This window comes from Clarias gariepinus, chromosome 13 (genome assembly GCF_024256425.1).
Source record: "Clarias gariepinus isolate MV-2021 ecotype Netherlands chromosome 13, CGAR_prim_01v2, whole genome shotgun sequence".
NCBI classification, from domain to species: Eukaryota; Metazoa; Chordata; class Actinopteri; order Siluriformes; family Clariidae; genus Clarias; species Clarias gariepinus.
Window position 1 is genome coordinate 4719877 of NC_071112.1, and position 20305 is coordinate 4740181.

Consider the following 20305-nt stretch of genomic DNA (forward strand, 5'->3'; position numbering starts at 1 on the left):
ATTAGCTGTGAAATCTTAGGATTTGCCATTCATTCATGTTGCTTTTACATGTACCCCCTGCCTAAACATTGTCACTTATAAAGTACACTCCTTCATGCAAACAGTATTCTCTGGTGGGGAGTGGTGCAGGTAGTTTTAATGTCACAGCTGATTGGTGTACAGTAAAAGGCTTGCGTGTCATATGACATATTAAAAAAGTATAAAACAAGCAGTTCTTCAGATTTTCTGTCACATTCCATCAGATTTTTCAGGGTTTGCTTGTCTTATCTTTCTCTTCAGCCAAGTTATACTTTGCGACAGCTCCAAATGCAGGTAACATTGTTAAAATTAATTTCAATTTAATAAACAATTGTAATATTGACGTTATGGAATACTTAAGGTACTATAAATAGATATTTATCTATTGTCGACAAGCTAAAATGTATACATGGTTAAAACATATCTTTATTAGGAATTTGGTTTGGTTTTCTTTTATTTAACCAGTCATTTAAAGCCAGATACTATGCTGTTTGTTTTGCTTTTACTTTATCAATGGCCTCTGCCATTTGTATAAATTGCCTAAGGCTATAATATAGAATTTAAGGAACACACTGGAACTGTGTTGCATCATTCCCTGTGTGATATTTAAAAAAGAAAGTACTTCTGACATTTTCTAACAACATTCTGAATGAAAATATATTCAAAACACTGAATTATATACATACTAGTATAAGTATCTGTTGTTGAATGTAAAAGCGTTTTTAGAAAGAGTTAAAAAGTTAAAGGTAAAAATAAGCTGATCACCTGGAAGGTAATTATTGATGTTACTATTTCAGGTTGAAGCCGATGTACTGTACATGTCTGTCTGCCTGTCTTTCTGTTCAGCAGAACTCTCTGCCTAATTTATTAATAAAAAAAGAATAATAATTTAAGGTCTCTTACGCCTTGTTTACGCTAAGTTGTACTTATTACGTTTTTCTTAAAACAACTCCAGCGGGTTAAAATTCACTTAAAGTTAGATGTTTTAAACACCAGATGATTGTTAGATTTATAACTATATCCACAAAGAGCCAGAAATGGCAAGGTTTTTACACACAGTTAGGTCACTGGAGTGTAACCCTGTTGTTTTTTAATGGCAAGACTTTAAAAAGTAAAACTTATATTCTAAATTTATTACACATAAAGTAAAATATTTGACTTTTAATGGCTATGGCTTACAGCTCACGCAAATTAAAAATCCAGTATCTCAAAATATTTGAATATTTTATTTAAGTAAATTACTACAGTACTCATACAGTATAAATCTCTCAGTCTTGTTCACAACATGGACCTACAATCATGGGGATGACTTCTAACTTGACAGTTGTCCAAAAATTATCATCAAAACGTTATCAGTGGGTGTTCACAGAGAGCTGTATTCAAGCAAAATGATGAAAATTCATGACTAGAAGGAATAGTGTGGTAAAAGAAAGGGGCACAAGCAACAAAGATGACTGCAACCTTAAAAATATTGTTAAGCAAAGCCAATTCAAGACCTTTGGAGAGCTTGCCAAGGAGTAGAGGAGTCAGTGTGTCACCATGCACAGACATCTTTAGGAAATTAGCTGTATGTACTGTTGCACTCCAAGTGTCAAGCTACTCCTATTCTAGAGAGAAAATAACTGGGCAATTGCTCAAAGGTTCAAAGTACTTTTTTCGGATAAAAGTAAATTTTGCATTTAATTTGGAAATCAAGTTTCCAAAGTCTGTAAGAGTCGAGAGGAACAGAATCTAAGTTTGCTTAAAGTGCAGTGTGAAGTTTCCACAGTCCATGATGATGATTTGGGGTGCCATGTGTTAAATATTTGTATTTAGACTATAAAAAATTATTTAGCATCTATTTTTAGATAAGATGCCACTGTTCTTATTTCAACTGCTCTTTGTCAGGGTATATTGTTCAGTGACAACCCTGTAAATTTCTGTATGAATAAATTGTTTAAATGTCTGTAATAATAAAATAATATAATAAAATAATAAAATCCACTGTATCTAACATCAAGGCTCTGCTGAAAAAGGTTAGGCACATTAGTCACTTTAACCCAAGTAAAAGGTCTTTCTGAGTGTTATAATTTAGTTGTTTTGCTATGGACACAGGAATTTCATCAACTCAGTTCTGTGTTCAAAATAATTTGTAAGCTTTGTTTATTCTCCATTTTCACAGATTTTCTGCTATAGTTTGAAAATTGTATTTTCTTTGACATAAATTTTAAAGTCGCACATGAATTTAACACATTTACATCAGCCACATTATGAAAGCCTATTTTGTGCTCTATGTAAATAAGTAAAAATTTGGTAAAGATTTTAAATTTACACAAATTTAAACACTGCAGGTCTTCAGAAAGGCCTCAAACCCCAGAGTGGGATGGGTGAATTATTTGCATTTGAATGTTATCTGGCATTGTAAAGCACACACAGTAACACTAAAATAACAACAACTGAGAATTAATAATTAATCAAGAGGCCCTATACTGCATAAATATTATTTTAAAAAATAAACTAATATAAAATTTTATTTCACAAATGGAAGACAAATTATTTTTTGAGGTATTCTAATTTTCTATTTTTTATTTTTTTTTTCAATTATTTAAATCTTTAAAGTTTGATGTCTTTAAATTAACTTTTTAAAAAGAATAAACAGATCCAAACAGAGATAAATAAATTTGTACAAATAAAGCTGCTAGCTAGTGAACTTGATCGTCTGTCTAAAAATTTAACCATTGTGTGTTTTTTTTTTTTTTTTTACTTATTATTGTCCAGTAAATGTCAATAGCTCTGGTTCTGATTTTTCATGTTTATTGTAGAAATTAATCGGGTGTGGAAATTACCAGCACTGTATTTCTTTAATACAACATACTGTTATGACATTTTTATGACTTAAGCTCTAATTACATTTAAAAACTGCGACAACAGAAAATGTCACTTTGCACCACATGGCTCACGAATAACTTTGAAATGCAAGTGATTTATTTTGGCTGCTGTCAATTTGTGACGGCAATGAGCACAGCAATAATAGGCATTCTGGTGGACTACTGTACCTACTGTATGCTATTAGGGAAGGAAAACCCCATTGATGTAATACCCTTGTAATTACATACAACTTAAACCAGAGGTTTGTACAGTGGGATGATGAGTGCATCACTTTTTGCTTTTACATTCCTTACATTTACATTTATGGCATTTGGCAGACATCCTTATTCAGAGTAACTTACATTTTTATCTGATGTAGAAATATAATTGTACAGTATGTTGCTCTGGATAGGGGTGTCTGCAAAAAGCTGTAAATGTACACAAAGAGAAATCGCTCAAGAAAATATGCAGGAAATGAGGCTAGAGGCACACTAGGGAGAAACTACAGCAGAGACTGAAATTCTCTGCATTCATTTATAACTAGATCCTATACACCTGGTTTCAGGTGAATCAGTTCATGCAGAGGGAATTGGTTCAGAGAGCAAAGGAAAAGCCTGGAGTAGATTAAAATGAAGGTACAGTATGACATCAATGTGTCAAACTGATCCATCTGGTTCATGACAGACAGATTAGGATCCAGTGCTAAAATGTAAACATTTGAATTCTTTGTTTAATGTGTGTTGATACCCATGAGGGGCATTAAAATCAAACCGGGGCTTTTGATAACTTACGGGATGTCAATTACTTACAGTACAAATATTTCACTGTAGCTAAGAGTCTCATCAAGTCTTCTGTAAATGGTAATCAGTTTTATGCCTTCATTTATGAGAAATTTAATCGCAAATCCAAGTTTAACTTTATTTTTTGTTGTTTATCTGACTAATCTATTTTGTTTGAGGATAGTTATGTAAAGTTATTGTAAAGACAACTTACTGTATGATTTTTAACATTGATTTTTAACATTCCTTTTTAAATACATTGAATGAAATCTTAATCAAAAACACAATTATTTATTTGACTTATTGTGCTAATTAAACAGTTTCAATATTGCATTTCTTCTTTAACAAAGTCACTATTATTTTTATATGATTATGGCATCATCTAGTCTAAGTACATTTTATTTATTATAGGATTATGTATGAGCTGAAATTTTTTGTTTTACTCCACAGGACAGCAAGGAATTACTTTTAAACAGAATGGACAGGTACTGTTAAACAAATATTTGTCAATACCGGACTAGACAAATAGTCTATACTAGACTCATTTGTTAATAAATAATGGTGTAATGTCTTAATAACATTTATTCATTCTTGCTTGGAGAACTTTTTAATGCTTTAACCTTTTAAATATTTCATTATTACGACTTTAAATGTGTGTGTGTGTGTGTGTGTGTGTGTGTGTGTTTCTCTGTGTGTGTGTGTGTGTTTCTCTGTGTGTGTGTGTGTGTTTCTGTGTGTGTGTGTGTTTCTCTCTCTCTGTGTGTGTGTTTCTGTGTGTGTGTGTGTGTGTGTGTGTGTGTGTGTGTGTGTGTGTGTGTGTGTGTGTGTGTGTGTGTGTGTGTGTAGCTCTGAGAAGGACATGAAGGTGCATCGAGGTTTTAACATACCTCCAGAGGAGGAGGCATTTCTTTTGGGGTGGAATGAGATGGTTGCTAGTGGGTCTCATCACGTCCTCCGTGAATGGTAATCAGTTTCATGCCTTTATTTATGAGAAATTTAATCACAAATCCAAGTTTAACTTCATTTTTTGGTTGTTTACCTGACCAATCTATTTTGTATGATTTAACCTTTTAAATATTTCATTATTATGAGTTTAATTGTGTGTGTCTGTGTGTGTGTGTGTGTGTGTGTAGCTATACGCAGGGCATGACGGAACAGCAAGATTTTGACATACCTCCAGAGGAGAAGGCATTTCTTTTGCAGGGGAAAGAGGGGGTTGCTAATGCACTGCAGGAAATTCTTGACCTTCAAATCCAATTGGATCCCTCTAAGGTACAAGTCAAATATCTAGCGTGCCTTGACTGATCCATATGGTTCATGACAGACAGATTAAGATCCAGTGCTAAAACGTAAACATTTGAATTCTTTTTTTAATGTGTGTTATTACCCACGAGGGGCTTTTAATAACTTACGGGATGTCAATAACTTACAAAAATTTCACTGTAGCTAAGAGTCTCATCAAGTCTTCTGTAAATTGTAATCAGTTTTATGCCTTCATTTATGAGAAATTTAATCGCAAATCCAAGTTTAACTTTATTTTTTGGTTGTTTACCTGACTAATCTATTTTGTATGAGGATAGTTAAAGGATGATATAGCCTCCAGCCCTGAAGTGGTTGCTGTAAGGTTTTTGTCTATTGCCAAGTGAATTTACACATCTTTCTTCCTGTGGTAGAAGTTAGACAACTTATGATTTTTACCATTGATTTTTGACATTCCATTTTTGAATACATTAAATAAAATCCTAATTAAAAACACAATTATTTATTTGACTTATCGTGCTAATTAAACAGTTTCAGTATTGCATTTCTTCTTCAACAGTCATTATTTTAATATAATTATGGCATCATCTCGTCTAAGTAATTTTTTTTATTATTATAGGATTATGTATGAGCTGAAATTTCTTTTGTTTTACTCCACAGGACAGCGAGGAATTACTTTCAAACAGAGTGAACAGGTATTGCTAAATAAATATTTGTCCGTACAGGACTAGACAAATAGTCTATACTAGACCCCTTATTTATTCATTGTTGCTTGGAAAACTTGTGTGTGTGTGTGTGTGTGTGTGTGTGTGTGTGTGTGTGTGTGTGTGTAGCTCTGAGAAGGACGTGATGGTACGTCAAGATTTTGACATACCTCCAGAGGAGAAGGCATTTCTTTTGAAGAGGAAAGAGGTGGTTGCTAATGCACTGCAGGAAATTCTGAATATTCCATTGGATCACTCCAAATACAAGGTAGACAAGACAAATATCTACCGTGCCTTTCAAATGTAATTATCTCTTTACCATGTCCACATTCAGCACCATCACACCCCTAACTAAAAATGAAATAAATTGAATTTATTAAACTGTACCCAACTGTTTTTATTAGATTCTCTGTTATAAGCAGCACTTTATCACTTCACTAACACTGCATACATTTTCACACTCTAAGGTGACGGGGGGGCACGGGGGGGGGGGGGTGCGACGTGTGAAAAACTGACAGGTAGCATTGATGCTTTCACAAATTGCCTTTATTTACTTTTTATGTTTAAAGGTAAGAGTAGGTTAGAATTTTTCTTTCTTTTTTTATTTTTCCACCTTTTAATAAATTGTTGTAAGTAGGTAAAGTAAGCATAGAAAGCTCCTTAAATAACTTTTATGTCCTACTCTGAGGTAGAAATATTTTTAGTGATAAATTAACTTTGAGCTCAATTCCTATATAAAGGTGCATTTTGTGTGAGTGTGTGTGTGTATGTGTGTGTTTGTGTGAACCTGTTTAGGTGCCAACAGTGGCTGTGGTGTGTTCAGGAGGCGGCTCCAGGGCCATGATAGGCACATACGGCTCTCTGAAGGGACTGCAGAGCCTCGGCCTGCTCGATGTCATCACCTACATGACTGCAGTTTCTGGCTCCACCTGGTGGGTGGCTCCACCTGTTACTGGATTTTATGTTGTGTTTCAAATACATTTCAAAAATAATCTGATGCTTCCTTTTGTCTTTCTCTTCCTCTGCTTTAGGACCTTTGCTAGTCTCTTCTCAGATGACTCTTGGTCAAAGGAAAACCTGGACAAAGAGATAGCATCAAAGAAAAAAGAGCTGTCTAAAAGCACATTTACTATTTTCTTTCGGAAACTATGGTATTATCGCTCTGAGCGGCACAACAGAAAGAAAGAAGGCTACCCAGTCTCAATCGTCGATTTATGGGGACTCGTTATAGAACAGCTTATCTTTGGAAAGGTCTGGTTCCACAGAAATTCAATAACCGTCAAAACAGCTTTTGTCAGTCAAATTAAGAAAAGTTTCATCTTTAAAGCTCAAACTCTAAATGAGCATTTCATTGAAGACAGGTTTAACCTGTTAAGCTTATAAAAGACTTTAGACTTAATTGTTAAATACAAATACTGCATTTGGTGTCATAAAAGTACCTAAACAGATTGATAACCATTTCAGTTTCAGATTCAATTTAAATAATTCTGTCACAAGCCAGTTGGATTCATCTTAAATTGCTTGCTTGCCTCTACAGACTTTTATCTTTGTTTTTCTATTTGGATCAAAATTCTCTCATTTGGATTAAGACTGTGTATGAACTCTTCTTTTCTTATTCAGCCTAGTGATTCGTATTTGAAATTATATTCACCTTCTTAGATTTCCCTGATTTTGCCTTTCAAATCTGCATTTAGCACATAGTAAAAGTTAGTTTACGTAGTTATCTGTGCAATAGTAGAAAATGCTACTCAAGGGCCAACTTTGGGACACACCCCGAATCCAATGTTTTTTGTTTTGTGATTTATTTTCTCTATTCTACAACAATAATATTTAAAGAGATTTAAAAAATATGCTGGCGATTTCAAAACTATAAAAACACATATGGCATTAGGTAATTGCATAACAACAACAACAGCAGTCAGTATCATCTCAATATCAACTGTTCAAAAGAGATTATTGAATAGTTTGGACACCTTCAGCATTGTTTTACAGTGTAGAAAGATTTAAAAATATTAAAAAAAAAAACTATGGAATTAAAAGGTGTCCGAACTTTTGACTAAATATCACTGCAGTCTGCTCAGTATAAAGCAAATATTAGGGTAACAGGTTTATAAGAATATGGTAAGATTTTTTTTCCAGTGATTAAATTAAATTAAATTAATATAATTAGCTTAAGCAAAGAATTGCCTACAAAACTCATTTTATATTCTAGCTGTTAAGATGCAATTAATGCCTGAAGCATGTCAGGCAAATAAATAAATTCTTATCTAACCATTCAATGCCTCTCAGACACTTATGTTTGGTTCTTAAACAATCTAATTTTTGCTAGATGAAAGAAATGTAAATTACTTATTTAGCCATGTTCAGGAGACATCTCTTTGAATTTATTAACCTAAATACAAAAAAAAAACTTAAAAAAAATTTCTGATTCAGAAACATACAAAGACACTCTCTGACCAGAAGAAGGCAGTCTCTAAGGGCCAGAACCCTCTTCCGATCTACACAGCAGTGGAGATGGATGATAGTGCCTCTGCTGACCATGGTAAAGACTTTTAGGAGAATTAACCGTTCACCTTATAGTTCAGCCTTCTGTGATCTAAACAATATTGTCTTTGTTACACTCTGCTTTGAGTGCAATTAAAATCAAGGGTAGTACGATTGTTTTATTGTTTGTATTTTCTCATTTATTTTGTTATTTTAGATTGGTGTGAGTTTACTCCATTTGAGGTGGGATTCTTTAAAAATGGAGCATTTGTCTCTGCAGAAGATTTTGGGAGTAAGTTCCACAATGGTCATGTGGTTAAGAATCTGCCAGAAACGCGAATTCCCTTCCTCCTGGGTCAGTTCTGTGTTTTCTGAAGTCTCTGCTTCAAAGTATCCATGAGCCATACAGTATTACATGTATACTGTCTAACTCATACTAATTTAACTGTGTGTGTGTGTGTGTGTGTGTGTGTGCAAAGGTATATGGAGCAGTTTTTTCTCTGCTAATCTGTTGGAGCTCTGGACGTATTTTCGCGATTTTTGGAAGGAAGGGTATGCAAGTAGGTCCCTTAAATACATCTTCATATCAGCCTTGTTCGTCTTTTTAGTACAGACAGGGTGGTACAGACACACATGTTAAAAAAAACAAAAAATAAATTATCATTAATCTTTGACTTTTCCATAAATTAAAAATAGGGCAACTATAAATCGAGAGATTGAATGAAATTAACAGTGGGTAATAAAAAGAGATTAATCTGTTAATAGACTTATAATAGTTATTAATATTACTTATAATAGACTTAATAGTTAATCTAAATTAATAAACACTGCTACAAACAATTAACAATGTTCCCATGACAAACTACTTCTTTAGCATTAGATGCTTTTTTTAGCTTAAACATATAATTAATTGTTATCTAAATTACTCAAGTTATAGCTTGTTCTATCATTCACCTACAGTAGATGTCAGTTATGCTTGAAGGATTATCAGTTGTTTTAGTAAAGTAAAAAAAAAACACAAGGAAGTAAAGAGAAAAGGAAGAAAGGAAACAAGGAAGAAAACAAGAGGACAACATTCAATTAAATTATGTACCTGTGCTTAACAATTATTTATTATTTACTTGTGTGTAACAATGGTCACTGATGTAAAGAGCATAACAAAACAACTATGGATGGAATATTAAAAGGGGAAACATATTTCATTATTATTATAATTATTATTATTTTTTAAAGTATAATATATTTTCCAGATATTATACTGTATAACAGTTTTATATTATAATTTGTCATTATATTATATTATATTATATTATAATACATTACATTACATTACATTACATTATTGAGGTTTGAACTGCCAGGCAGGAGGTCTAGAGGAAGACAAAAGAGGAAATTTATGGAGAGAGGACATTTCCCCCTTCTCGTCTTACAGTACACAGTTACATTTTAATTTTGTTTGCACCAGCCGCCACTGTGCACATCCATTAAGTTTGTGTAGTTGCACTTTTAAGTAACATGAAATTTTCTTTCTGGCAGATCAAAAGTGTCAATCTATGGGTGATGTGATTCACTGTCGCCCCCTTATCAGCAAGGTCTTTAACTTCCTTAAAGGACTTTTCCGGAACAACGCCTCACTGGGTCAGACATATATATATTTTTTTCATTTGACTTATTTATAAATACATTCATTTAAAATTAATTGTGCATGGTATTATAGTTTTTTGTTTGGTTTATATTGTATTTCTTCTCTGCATTTAAAATCATTGAACATCCATATTCTAGAAATGTACACTGTACTGTACAAATGTACTACTTTATTAGGACCTCCAGTATACCTGCTCATTCATGCAATTACAGGGTCCAATCAGTCAATCATGTTACAGCAAGATGTCATTTTAATTTTAACAGCCTCAATTAAAACTTGTATCAATTATCAAAATGGATAATAAAACAGTAAAACAGTTTCAGTTGTACTGACAGATCTACAGGTCAGAGAAAAATGAGCAGAATGGTTTATGCTGACATAAATGCAGAAGTGGGTAGAGTAACCAAAAATGTGCTAAAGTAAGAGTAGCTGTACTTTAAAATAATATTACTTAAGTAGAAGTAAAAAGTAGTCAGCCAAAATATTATTCAATTAAGAGTATTTGATGAAAAGACTATTCAGGTACTAACTGTTTCAATCGTAATGTCGTAATTTTTTTAAATATAATGTACTGTATATATACTGTGTACTATATATATATATATATATATATATATATATATAGTACACAGTGTATATATATATATATATATATATATATATATATATATATATATATATATATACTGAACAAAAATATAAACGCAACACTTTTGTTTTTGCTCCCATTTTTAATGAGATGAACTCAAAGATCTGAAACATTTTCTACATACTGTAAACAAAATAACCAAATATTGTTCACAAATCTGTCAAAATCCGATACGATGAAGAACTGGAGTCAAGTCGAGACCCCAATGAGGACGACGAGCATGCAGATAAGCTTTCCTGAGACTGTTTCTGACAGTTTGTGCAGAAGTCCTTTGGTTATGCAATCCGATTGTTTCAGCAGCTGTCCATGTCGCTGTGTGGAGGTGAACATGCTGAATGTGAAGGTCCTGGGCTGGTGTGGTTACACGTCGTTTGCGGTTGTGAGGCTGGTTGGATGTACTGCCAAATCCTCTGAAACACCTTTGGAGATGGCTTATGGTAGAGAAATAAACATTCAATTCACGAGCAACAGCTCTGGTGGACATTCCTGCTGTCAGCATGCCAATTGCACGCTCCCTTAAAACTTGCGACATCTGTGGCATTGTGCTGTGTGATTCAACTGAACTTTTCAAATTGGCCTTTTACATGTGGCCAGTCTGAGGCACACCTGTGCAATAATCATGCTGTCTAATCAGCATCTTGATATGGCACACCTGTGAGGTGGGATGGATTATCTCGGCAAAGGAGAAGTGCTCACTATCACAGATTTTAAAAGATTTGTGAACAATATTTAAAAGATATGGTTATTTTGTGTATGTAGAAAATCTTTGAGTTCATCTCATAAAAAATGGGAGCAAAAACAAAAGTGTTGCGTTTAGATTTTTGTTCAGTATATATATATATATATATATATATATATATATATATATATATGAACACAGTGTAGTATATTATATGAATACATTATATGTATGTTATAGTATAATTATAATAATTATGCCAACATTTCAACATTCAGTGAAACAGCTAAACTTACCGCAACATGTTTCCTCAGGTTAGAAGTCGTTTTTTTTACATACTGAAGTGTGTGTCTGCTTTGGCAGATAAAGAAGACACCTCTATGTTACTAGTTTGAGTGTGGTGGTTACATGTGGTTATTGTTGCTGCGTCTGATTGGTGAAACAGTCATACGGTAGATCTACAGGCTACATGTGTAGAATAAATGTTTAGAAAAGTAACAAGTCGAGTGTAGGCGAATGTAGCGGAGTAAGATTAGTGTTTCTTCTTTACAAATCTACTCAAGGAAAAGTAAAAAGTATATTGCAGTAAAACTACTGAAGTGAACCCTGTAATAATTCTATAATACTATAGAAGTATTTTTTTTAGAAAGTTACTTAAGTAAATGTAACGGAGTAAATGTAACTTGTTACTACCCACCTCTGTATGAATGCCACAGTAACTCAAATTTTACTTAAAAAAAAAAACAAACTTTTGAGCAGTAAAGCGTATTAGAATTCATAACGCATTACATCTTGCGATGGGCAACAAAAGCTCAAGAAAACATATCTGACACCAAACTACCTCCCAAATTTAAACAAACCTGATGATGAACCGCACTGCTCACTCACCTCTGACCCTTCTCTTATAAACAAGGCAATTTTACCTGCAAGATACAGTAGATGTACTGTACATGTATTCTTAATAATAATTTGTCTAAGCTGTATTTTATTAATGTCATTACATGTAACAAGACTATGCTCTGCTTCGGGTTGCCTTTTTTGTTTTTATTGAACACTCTTTACAGAAACAGACAAAGACACAGACTCTGATGCCGTTCCAAACAAGCTGTCTCCAACGCACTCGTACCTTAACTTGGTGGATTCTGCACATGCCATTGACATAGCTTTCCCTCCTGTGCTGCGGCCACAGAGACGTGCCGATATCATTCTGTCCCTCAACTACTCCTTGGAAACAGACCATTTACAGGTAAAATAATGAGCAGTGAAGATTAGATTCGATTTGATTAGTTTCAATTAAATTCAACTTTGTCATTTTGTACAAAGCCAATGAAATTCTAAGCAGAAGTGCATAAGTGGCCTATTTACAATAAATAATAAATGTAGGAAAACAAGGTAATGTGTTCATATGTACAGGGGTGTGAATGTCACACACACACACACACAGAACATTTGTGCAAACACAATAGTCATATGTACATATATGAATGTCTGTACAGTATAGTGATCACGGAATAAATGTGGTAGTGAAGTGCAATATAATACACTGTAAATGATTATTATAAGAATAACATAACATATAATAATAACATAAATTATGAATGATGCATAGTGGATCAAGCAGTGCGATATAAACTGAAAAAAACAGTGCTAGTGGTTAGGGATAGTGAAAGAGTGAGTGTAGTGTCGAGGTTACCACGGCATGATGTGTGTGTAACATACAAATGTTTATGTAAAAAATAAAATTTGAATTTAAATGATCAGCTGTTCAGTCTGGTAAGGTCTAAAGAGAAAAAAATATTTTTCAATATGATTGTAATAAAATGGGGCACCTGTAGCACCTGCCCGTTGGGAGAAGATTAGATTGAAAGGTATCTTTAATAATGCCTTTCAATTTTTTAAAAGTGTGTTTGGCTGAAGCTAGCTAGATTCAACATAAAAAACAGTAAAGCTATTTGTTTGCTATGTGTCTATTGTTTTAGGACCTAAAGAAGACTCAGCAATACTGCATTGATCACAAGATACCATTCCCAAAGATAGATTTCAGCAAGTACCCACCTGAGCCCAAAGAGGAAGTGTATGTGTTTATGGATGAGGAGAATCCCGATGCTCCCATGGTGCTCCACTTCCCGCTGGTCAATCTCTCATTTAAAGAATACAAAGAACCAGGTAAATATATAATATTTACAGTACTTGCATTTTGGCTTTAGATCATTAGAGGGTTTCTTGTGTTGTGTTTCTTGTAAATTGCTTGCAAATCCACACATTGGGTTAATTAAAAATAGTACATAATCTCATCATTAAAAAATATATAAAAATAAATCCCCAGATATTCGTATAAAAGTTGATGAGAGAGTATCCTGTCTCTCACACCCGAAACAGCATGGACAATAGTACTCTCTTGGTCTAGATTGTGGCAACAAGCTGAGCTTCCACAGAAAATTTGATGAAGCACCTGTTTTTATTATACTGCTAAACTTACCAGTATACCAGGATAAAGCGCTTTATGACTTTGAAGAATAAAAGCATGAAATATATCTTGAAGGGTAACATTTGGCTCATCTACACTTTCATTTGAATCCAAGTGTTTTGTGTCATATATTGGACTGCCTATTACTCCTGGTGAGAAATAAAAAATGCCAGCTGTGGGATCCTACACCAGGAACTTTCTTTTTGCAACATTTTAAATTAATGAAAAGAAGACTGATAATATTAAATATGTGTGTGTTTGTGTGTGTGTGTGTGTGTGTGTTTGCTCTCACACGACAGGAGTCAAGAGAACAACAGAAAAGGAGCTAAAAGAAGGAGAAATTGATTTAAGCAGTAGTATAAACTCTACATACAACACCTTAAATCTCACATACACTCCTGAAGACTTCCAACGTTTGGTGAACCTCACTAAGTACAACATTACCAACAACAAAAAAACTATAATAAGAGCACTTAAGACATTTTTAAAATTGGAATAAAATGATCTTGTTTGCAATTGCCTAGATGATAATTATGGAAACTGCAAAGTTAAATAAGGAATGATGGATGAATTTAGGATTGAGTGTATTAGGTGTTAGTTTAAACCACAGCACAGTTAAATTCTTAAATCTGATTACCATAAATTAACCATTAATCGATTTTTATTAATACTAATATGTTACATTCAATAGCTACAGCTGATTCACAGGGATTTTATGGCAGAGGATAATAAGACTATGTAACACTTTTCGCTTTTTGTCTTTTTGGTTGAGGGTAAAGCTCTAATATTACCAATGCATAATTAAATCCTTCATCACAGCACTCCAGTGGCTTATTTTCATGTAAAAGCATGGTCTGTTGTGAGTTTTCCATTACATGTTTTGGGGAATTATTGTGCTTAGCATTTGTGTTTGGACCTACAATATGTGGAGATGAGTAAATATTTTCTGTAATGACTTTCTGGAATAAAATGGATCTGATTCTACTACAGTATGTCTTGATCTGATATTGTTTTGCCAGTCAAATGAGTGAATGTAATTCAGTTAATATGCACCTGTCTGCGAAGTGTAAGCGACACATAGGGATCACGTGTCTGGCATAGGGATCAAGTGGTGGCATCCGTTGTCTGTCATCACATTTTTATTTTATCCGAAATTTCTCCAAAATGGTTAACAGGAATTTTATTCAATCTTTACAGAACCTTTATAAGGAAGCACTAACTAGGTAACATTACTTTTTCCCTCTACAGCATTAAAATGGAGCCTGTGTAGTTGGCAGGTAAAATGTCTTCTTTGGAAGAAATTTTATTTTTTTTCATTCTTTGATATTTCAATTGATTTATCCATGCCCAAAGCCTTACTGGTCAAAGGCAAACCGTCAGGTTGCTCTTGCAAAAAAAATTAATTGAACATCCCCTGCCTCATGAAAAGCCCAAATCTGCTAATGCACATGAAACAAGGTTTTACAAAAGTGCACCCACACCTTGGTGTGGTTTTATTATCTGAATAAGATTATTTGGACTTTAGTTGGCACTATGAGTATCAGGCTATTCTGTATAAACTTATTAATATGCCTATATGTCTTTCAAGCTTGCAGTCACCTCTTGAATAATATGAAAAAATATTGTTGGTTAAATCAAAATAAATAAAACATAAATAAAAATATTAATAGTTTTAACAAAATCATGTTTCATAATTCTTAGTTCCCTTGCATTTTTAAAAGTAAAGAAGGTGATTGGATGCCTCCTTTAAGCGATTAATTAGGAGGACTTACCAGCAAGCTAGATGACAGTGATCAAATTTTAGAGTCCGTAAGTGCAGGACCTAAAACCTACGGTTACAAAACTCTAAAAGGAAAAACAACATTAAAAGCTAAAGGTATTATGCTAAATTATACAAACTCTGAAATTATCAATCTGAAATCTCTGACAGAGCTGGTGGTCAATCGAGTGAAAAATCCCAATTAATTCGATCAATTTATAACTTTGTACAATCAAATCATGCGAGATAAAATACGGTTTCATTTGAAGAACCGTTTACAGATTAAATGATTCAGGGTTGTGTACGATAAGCGTGTTTTATTATCTGATTTCACTACTATTTCTTATGGTTATTAAGTTTGTTCATGTTTATATGTATATATGTATGTGTGTATCTATGTATATAGTTCATTTGATTGTTTCTGATGATTTGTTTATTAGTTATGGAAAATCTAAATGTGACTACGTTTGACACGAGGATGCAACTACCATTTTCTTGTATCGTGTGTGGACCTAGTAATAGCGGTAAATCGTATTTTATTAAACTTTTGCTGGAAAACTGTGATGCGGTAATGTCGAAAGCCCCCGAAAACATTGTGTGGATTTTTTCATGTTGGCAACCTCTGATGAACGAGAATAAATATAAATTTTATTCAAGGAATCTCTAATTCTTTGTGTTATAATGAACTGTTTCCACCCAGCAAAACAAACTTATTGGTAATAGATAAGTTAATGGAATCCGCAAGTAGGAACGACGAAGTAGAAAAGGCTTCTACAAAATACACCCACCACAGAAATCTGAGCGTCATCCATCTTGTTCAAAATTTGTTTTTTTAAGGTAAGACTAGTAGAACAATCAACCTGAACACCAACTACATAATTCTTTATAAAAATCCAAGAGACAAATTACAAATAAGCGTACTGGCTCGTCAGATGTATCCGAGTAACAGCAAGTATTTTTTAGAAAGTTTTCAAGATGCCACCGCTAGACTATACGGTTATTTATTGGTTGATCTAAAAGCTGGAATGCCAGAAGAACTACATCTCTGGTCAGGGGTGTTTCCACAAAAAAAAAACAGGTTGTTTACATCCCCAAGAAGAAGGAAAGACTTTAAATTAATAAGAACAATGTCTTATCGATTTTAAAAAATTTCCTGCCGTATTTAAAAACATTAAACAAATCTACACCACAGCAGAGAAATGATATATTACGCGATGCAAACAAAGATCTAATTTTGAGCATATGTAAACTTGCCTTAAACGTGCTCAGAGGGAACGTGCCGCTGACACTGAAAAAACTGTAAAAAGTTATCAAACTTTTTGCTGATAAAAAAACATCTATAGAAACAAAAAGGAAAGTTATTAATCAATCTGGAGGATTTCTTCCTCCGTTGCTCAGTGTAGCCATTCCCTTTAATAACCAGCTTAATTGCATCTCGTAACAATTAACATGGAGACTGCAGAGAAACTGTATTTAGTCCCTCAACATCAGCTTGATTTTAGAAAAAGAGCTTGAGAGTTTAAGAAAAACTGTTGAAAACAACTTAGACGAGGCAATTCGTCACATTTTGTTAAGGTCAGATCTGAAAAAATATGAGAAGGCTAAACTCTACACGTCGACTCTGCAAAGGTTTTTAAACTTGGTTAAACTAGGAGAGCAGAAAACCACTGAACTTACCCTAAGCCTACCTAAAATACCGGAAAGCAAAACAGTAGCAGCCGTCAATGAACGTTCACAAACTCCCAGAGAATAAATTGTACAAGAGGTAATTGCCAACGTTTTTGCAAGGAACAAAAGAAATGCTTCATACATTATGGAAAAGATTCTTAAATCTGACAATGTTGCTTCATGGAACGATAACTGTGAATTTATTTTTTTAAGGAAACACTATCAAAGGGTCTCACATGGGTGATCTGCTGAAGAATCTCACTGCACCTTATAAAGTATCTGAAGATCGGAGACCTTTAGGTTGGAAGGAATTGTTACACGAACCTAGACATACCCTTTTTTAACTATACCTAACGGGGATGTTCGACGCAAAATAACAGACATAAAAAGATCTAAAGACCTGTACTCCCCCAGTCTTGTTTCCTGATCACCCGCTAAAAAGAAAGACTCTTTGACCCCCGAACGTGTTTTTAAATCACCCGAGCCTAGCACATTTGTCTGGTTGGATTTTTAAATGACTGACAAGGAACTACATTTGTTGCAATGTATTTTTTTACCATTTATTTCAATAAAACTCTTTGCATCAAGAATTTTTGTGAAGCATCATCAACCTTTTGATTGACCACTGCACACATTATTAAAGCATATTCAAAGAGCTAGTGCATTGTACACAACTAAATGAATGCATTTTATTTACTCTAGGGTAAAATTTTTAACAAAAGCCACAATTGCATTATCATTGCTACTTACATAGACATAATATGATTTAACAATAACCTTTAGCTCTATGGCACAGAAAAAATATACAGTGTTGTCTGCAACAAACGAATAAAGTATAACCGTTGGCATACTCCTCTCTGTTGATCGCCATCGACTGATCCTTTAAGACAGTTACTTTCTTCACAAAAAGAGTGGCGTTGAGTACAAATGAAGCCACGTCAAATAGCCGCAACAGGGGGATATCGTACAGCTGCCCTATGGACGCCCTAGTCCCCCCTCCTTTTCCTTTCCAGAAAGGCGTGTCAAGATTTTACAGTAAACACACCCATTCAAGCCCTATTTATTCCAGCACTGGTTCCACCACTAGATGGTACTTCGTTCTCAAGAACACGTTAACACAAGCCAGCAATTTTGCAATCACGTGATTATAACAACCCACCCCCGCCGAACTTACGCTATCAAACTGCACTACAGAGATGAAGATGGCGGCTTAATAGACTATTTGCGGTAAGTGGTGTTTTATTTTATAAAATTTGTTCGGGATTAGTTTACAGTTTATTTCCCAGTTTCGTTTTTTATTGGCCATTTTAAAAATCACTGGCAGCACCAGGAGCGGTCAGATGTGACATTAGATAACTTTATGATCTGTTTACCAAGTCTGGAGTTAACATTACAGCTTACTGACAGTGTCACAAACTCACAATGTCACTCATCTTTAACTAAAAAAGACACTAAAGCTTCGAAAATACTATTAATTGTCCCTTTTACAAAAGTTGCACTAACTGAGAAAGGTTTTTGTGCTCTCTGAAAATACATTCAGAATCTGACTGCGTGTTGTCTGGATAAATTCAGCATTTATTTATTCTTTGGGTAAGAGTTTATCTGCAGGTTATTTCAGTGGCTGGAATATAATTTGATGCAGTTTATAAAGGACACAAGCTGAGGATAGATGTACAGGAGCTAGCAAGCTAAACGCTCATAACCGGGTTTATATTTTACCCATTTTGACCGCGAGTTTGCACAGTAGCGCCAGCGCTTAGTTAACGAGCTGGATAAAAACCCTGAAGTGTTTATCAGTTAAGGAGTGGGGGAAGGGAAAGGGGTGGGGGGAGGTGTGTGTGTGGCAGCGGGGCTTCAATACTCGGTAAGTTATAGTTTGGCTTCAGAGATAAACTAATGCACATATACGAGTGTTATATCACTTAACTTATTTGTATGAAAAGCACATTAAGTAAATTCTCGGTTAATTTAATGCAGATGATAATACAGACAGACAGTTGTTAACACTAACAAAGTTCACTGGTTAACGTTAGCACAGGCAGTTTATTTACATTTCAGAATTCTTAAAACAGTATTTTACACACTCTGTGGTGTAGGTTTACTAATATATTTTATATTTATTACAACTGGATATTCTGTAAAGTTTCTTTATCTTTGTCTTCACTAAATTCTCCTGTTGTCTTTAAGCAGACCTCCGCTGTGGAGGATTGGGGGGTCAGACGGATGACGGTTGGCCTTTTGGAGCAACTGGAGGAGCCCGAACAAGCTGTTGAGGAAGCTGTGGGAGGGATGACATTACAGTGCAACAGCTTTAGAATGATGTTTGGTCAGGTCTACTGTATATTCTGAACATAGAATTGCAAAACGTCTGATACTGCATTTTGTGGCATTTTGTGGCTACTTAGATATTGCACGGGGAGGGGAGGGGAGTTTATTTCTGTTCTCTTCATCCTAGCTTAATTTCATCTGAAGAAATAATAGTAAGTTTTGGAAAGTCTGAGTTCATCTTCCCAGCCAGTGTTGTGTATGGACAGGGTAGCATCATGGCAGGATTGGTGTAATTTTTATGATCTTTTTAGCCGTGCTGCATAAGAGAAGAGTAGTGACAAATTCATTTCTTTCGTTACTAGACATGGTCTATTTTGTCCGCAAGTGAAATGCATCAATACGTTAATAATTTACACCACGATAACATTAGTGCAGAAGGATCTGAAAAGACGTGACTTTGAGACGTTCAAAGTATATTCAAACCGTAGACAGTGTTTATTTTGCAGAACATTACCAAACAGCCAGGTCCAATAAAACATAGAATCTTAATAAACCACATTGGTTTCGAGTTAGAAGTAAAATTAATGAAAGACTGAGAAGCCCCGTAAACTTGACCCTGACAAAAATAGTCGATTGTTTTTATAATTATGTTTTTTTTATATATTTTTAAATGTTTAAATGAACGTTTTAATGTATATAATTTGTTGTGTCATCTGTTTACAGCGTTGGCTGATTTTGTGATTGAGACCCATGGGTTACATTGAAATAATTTTTTATTAGTAGTAGTAAGCCAGGCTTTAGTAACCTTGGAAAAATCACAATATAAGCCCTCTCTCGCACACATGTGCTCTCTTTCTCTTACTCTCTCTCTCTCTCTCTCTCTCTCTCTCTCACACACACACACACACACACACACACAAATAACACATGAAATCGCGTAAACCCAAATGAAACTATGGCGAAAATATGTAAGCAGTGAAAAATACAGTAGTATACTGTAGGTGATTCCTGTCCTGATAACATAACATCAGCTATTATAGCTGAACTGCCTGCCACCTAACACACTGTATAAATGCAG

At 34.2% G+C, this 20305-nt stretch overlaps 1 protein-coding gene across 1 annotated transcript; it reads left to right on the forward strand.

Annotated features, from left to right (window-relative positions):
* The first annotated feature begins 243 nt into the window (after positions 1 to 243).
* On the forward strand, positions 244 to 14378 carry LOC128535717 (cytosolic phospholipase A2 beta-like). Its single transcript, XM_053509764.1, has 15 exons — positions 244 to 312; positions 4095 to 4129; positions 4491 to 4607; positions 4778 to 4916; positions 5565 to 5599; positions 5738 to 5876; positions 6404 to 6540; positions 6640 to 6859; positions 8042 to 8150; positions 8310 to 8447; positions 8572 to 8652; positions 9629 to 9730; positions 12130 to 12311; positions 13045 to 13231; positions 13832 to 14378. Exons 1-15 carry the CDS (start codon positions 307 to 309, stop codon positions 14029 to 14031), a joined length of 1827 nt encoding a protein of 608 aa, XP_053365739.1. The 5' UTR covers positions 244 to 306; the 3' UTR covers positions 14032 to 14378.
* Positions 14379 to 20305: the final 5927 nt, after the last annotated feature.

Excerpts from the sequence above, each read along its gene's own strand:
- LOC128535717 (XM_053509764.1), top strand. Across the intron at positions 6,860-8,041 it reads AACAGCTTATCTTTGGAAAG|AAACATACAAAGACACTCTC; the intron begins GTCTGGTTCCAC and ends TTTCTGATTCAG. Across the intron at positions 12,312-13,044 it reads TGGAAACAGACCATTTACAG|GACCTAAAGAAGACTCAGCA; the intron begins GTAAAATAATGA and ends CTATTGTTTTAG.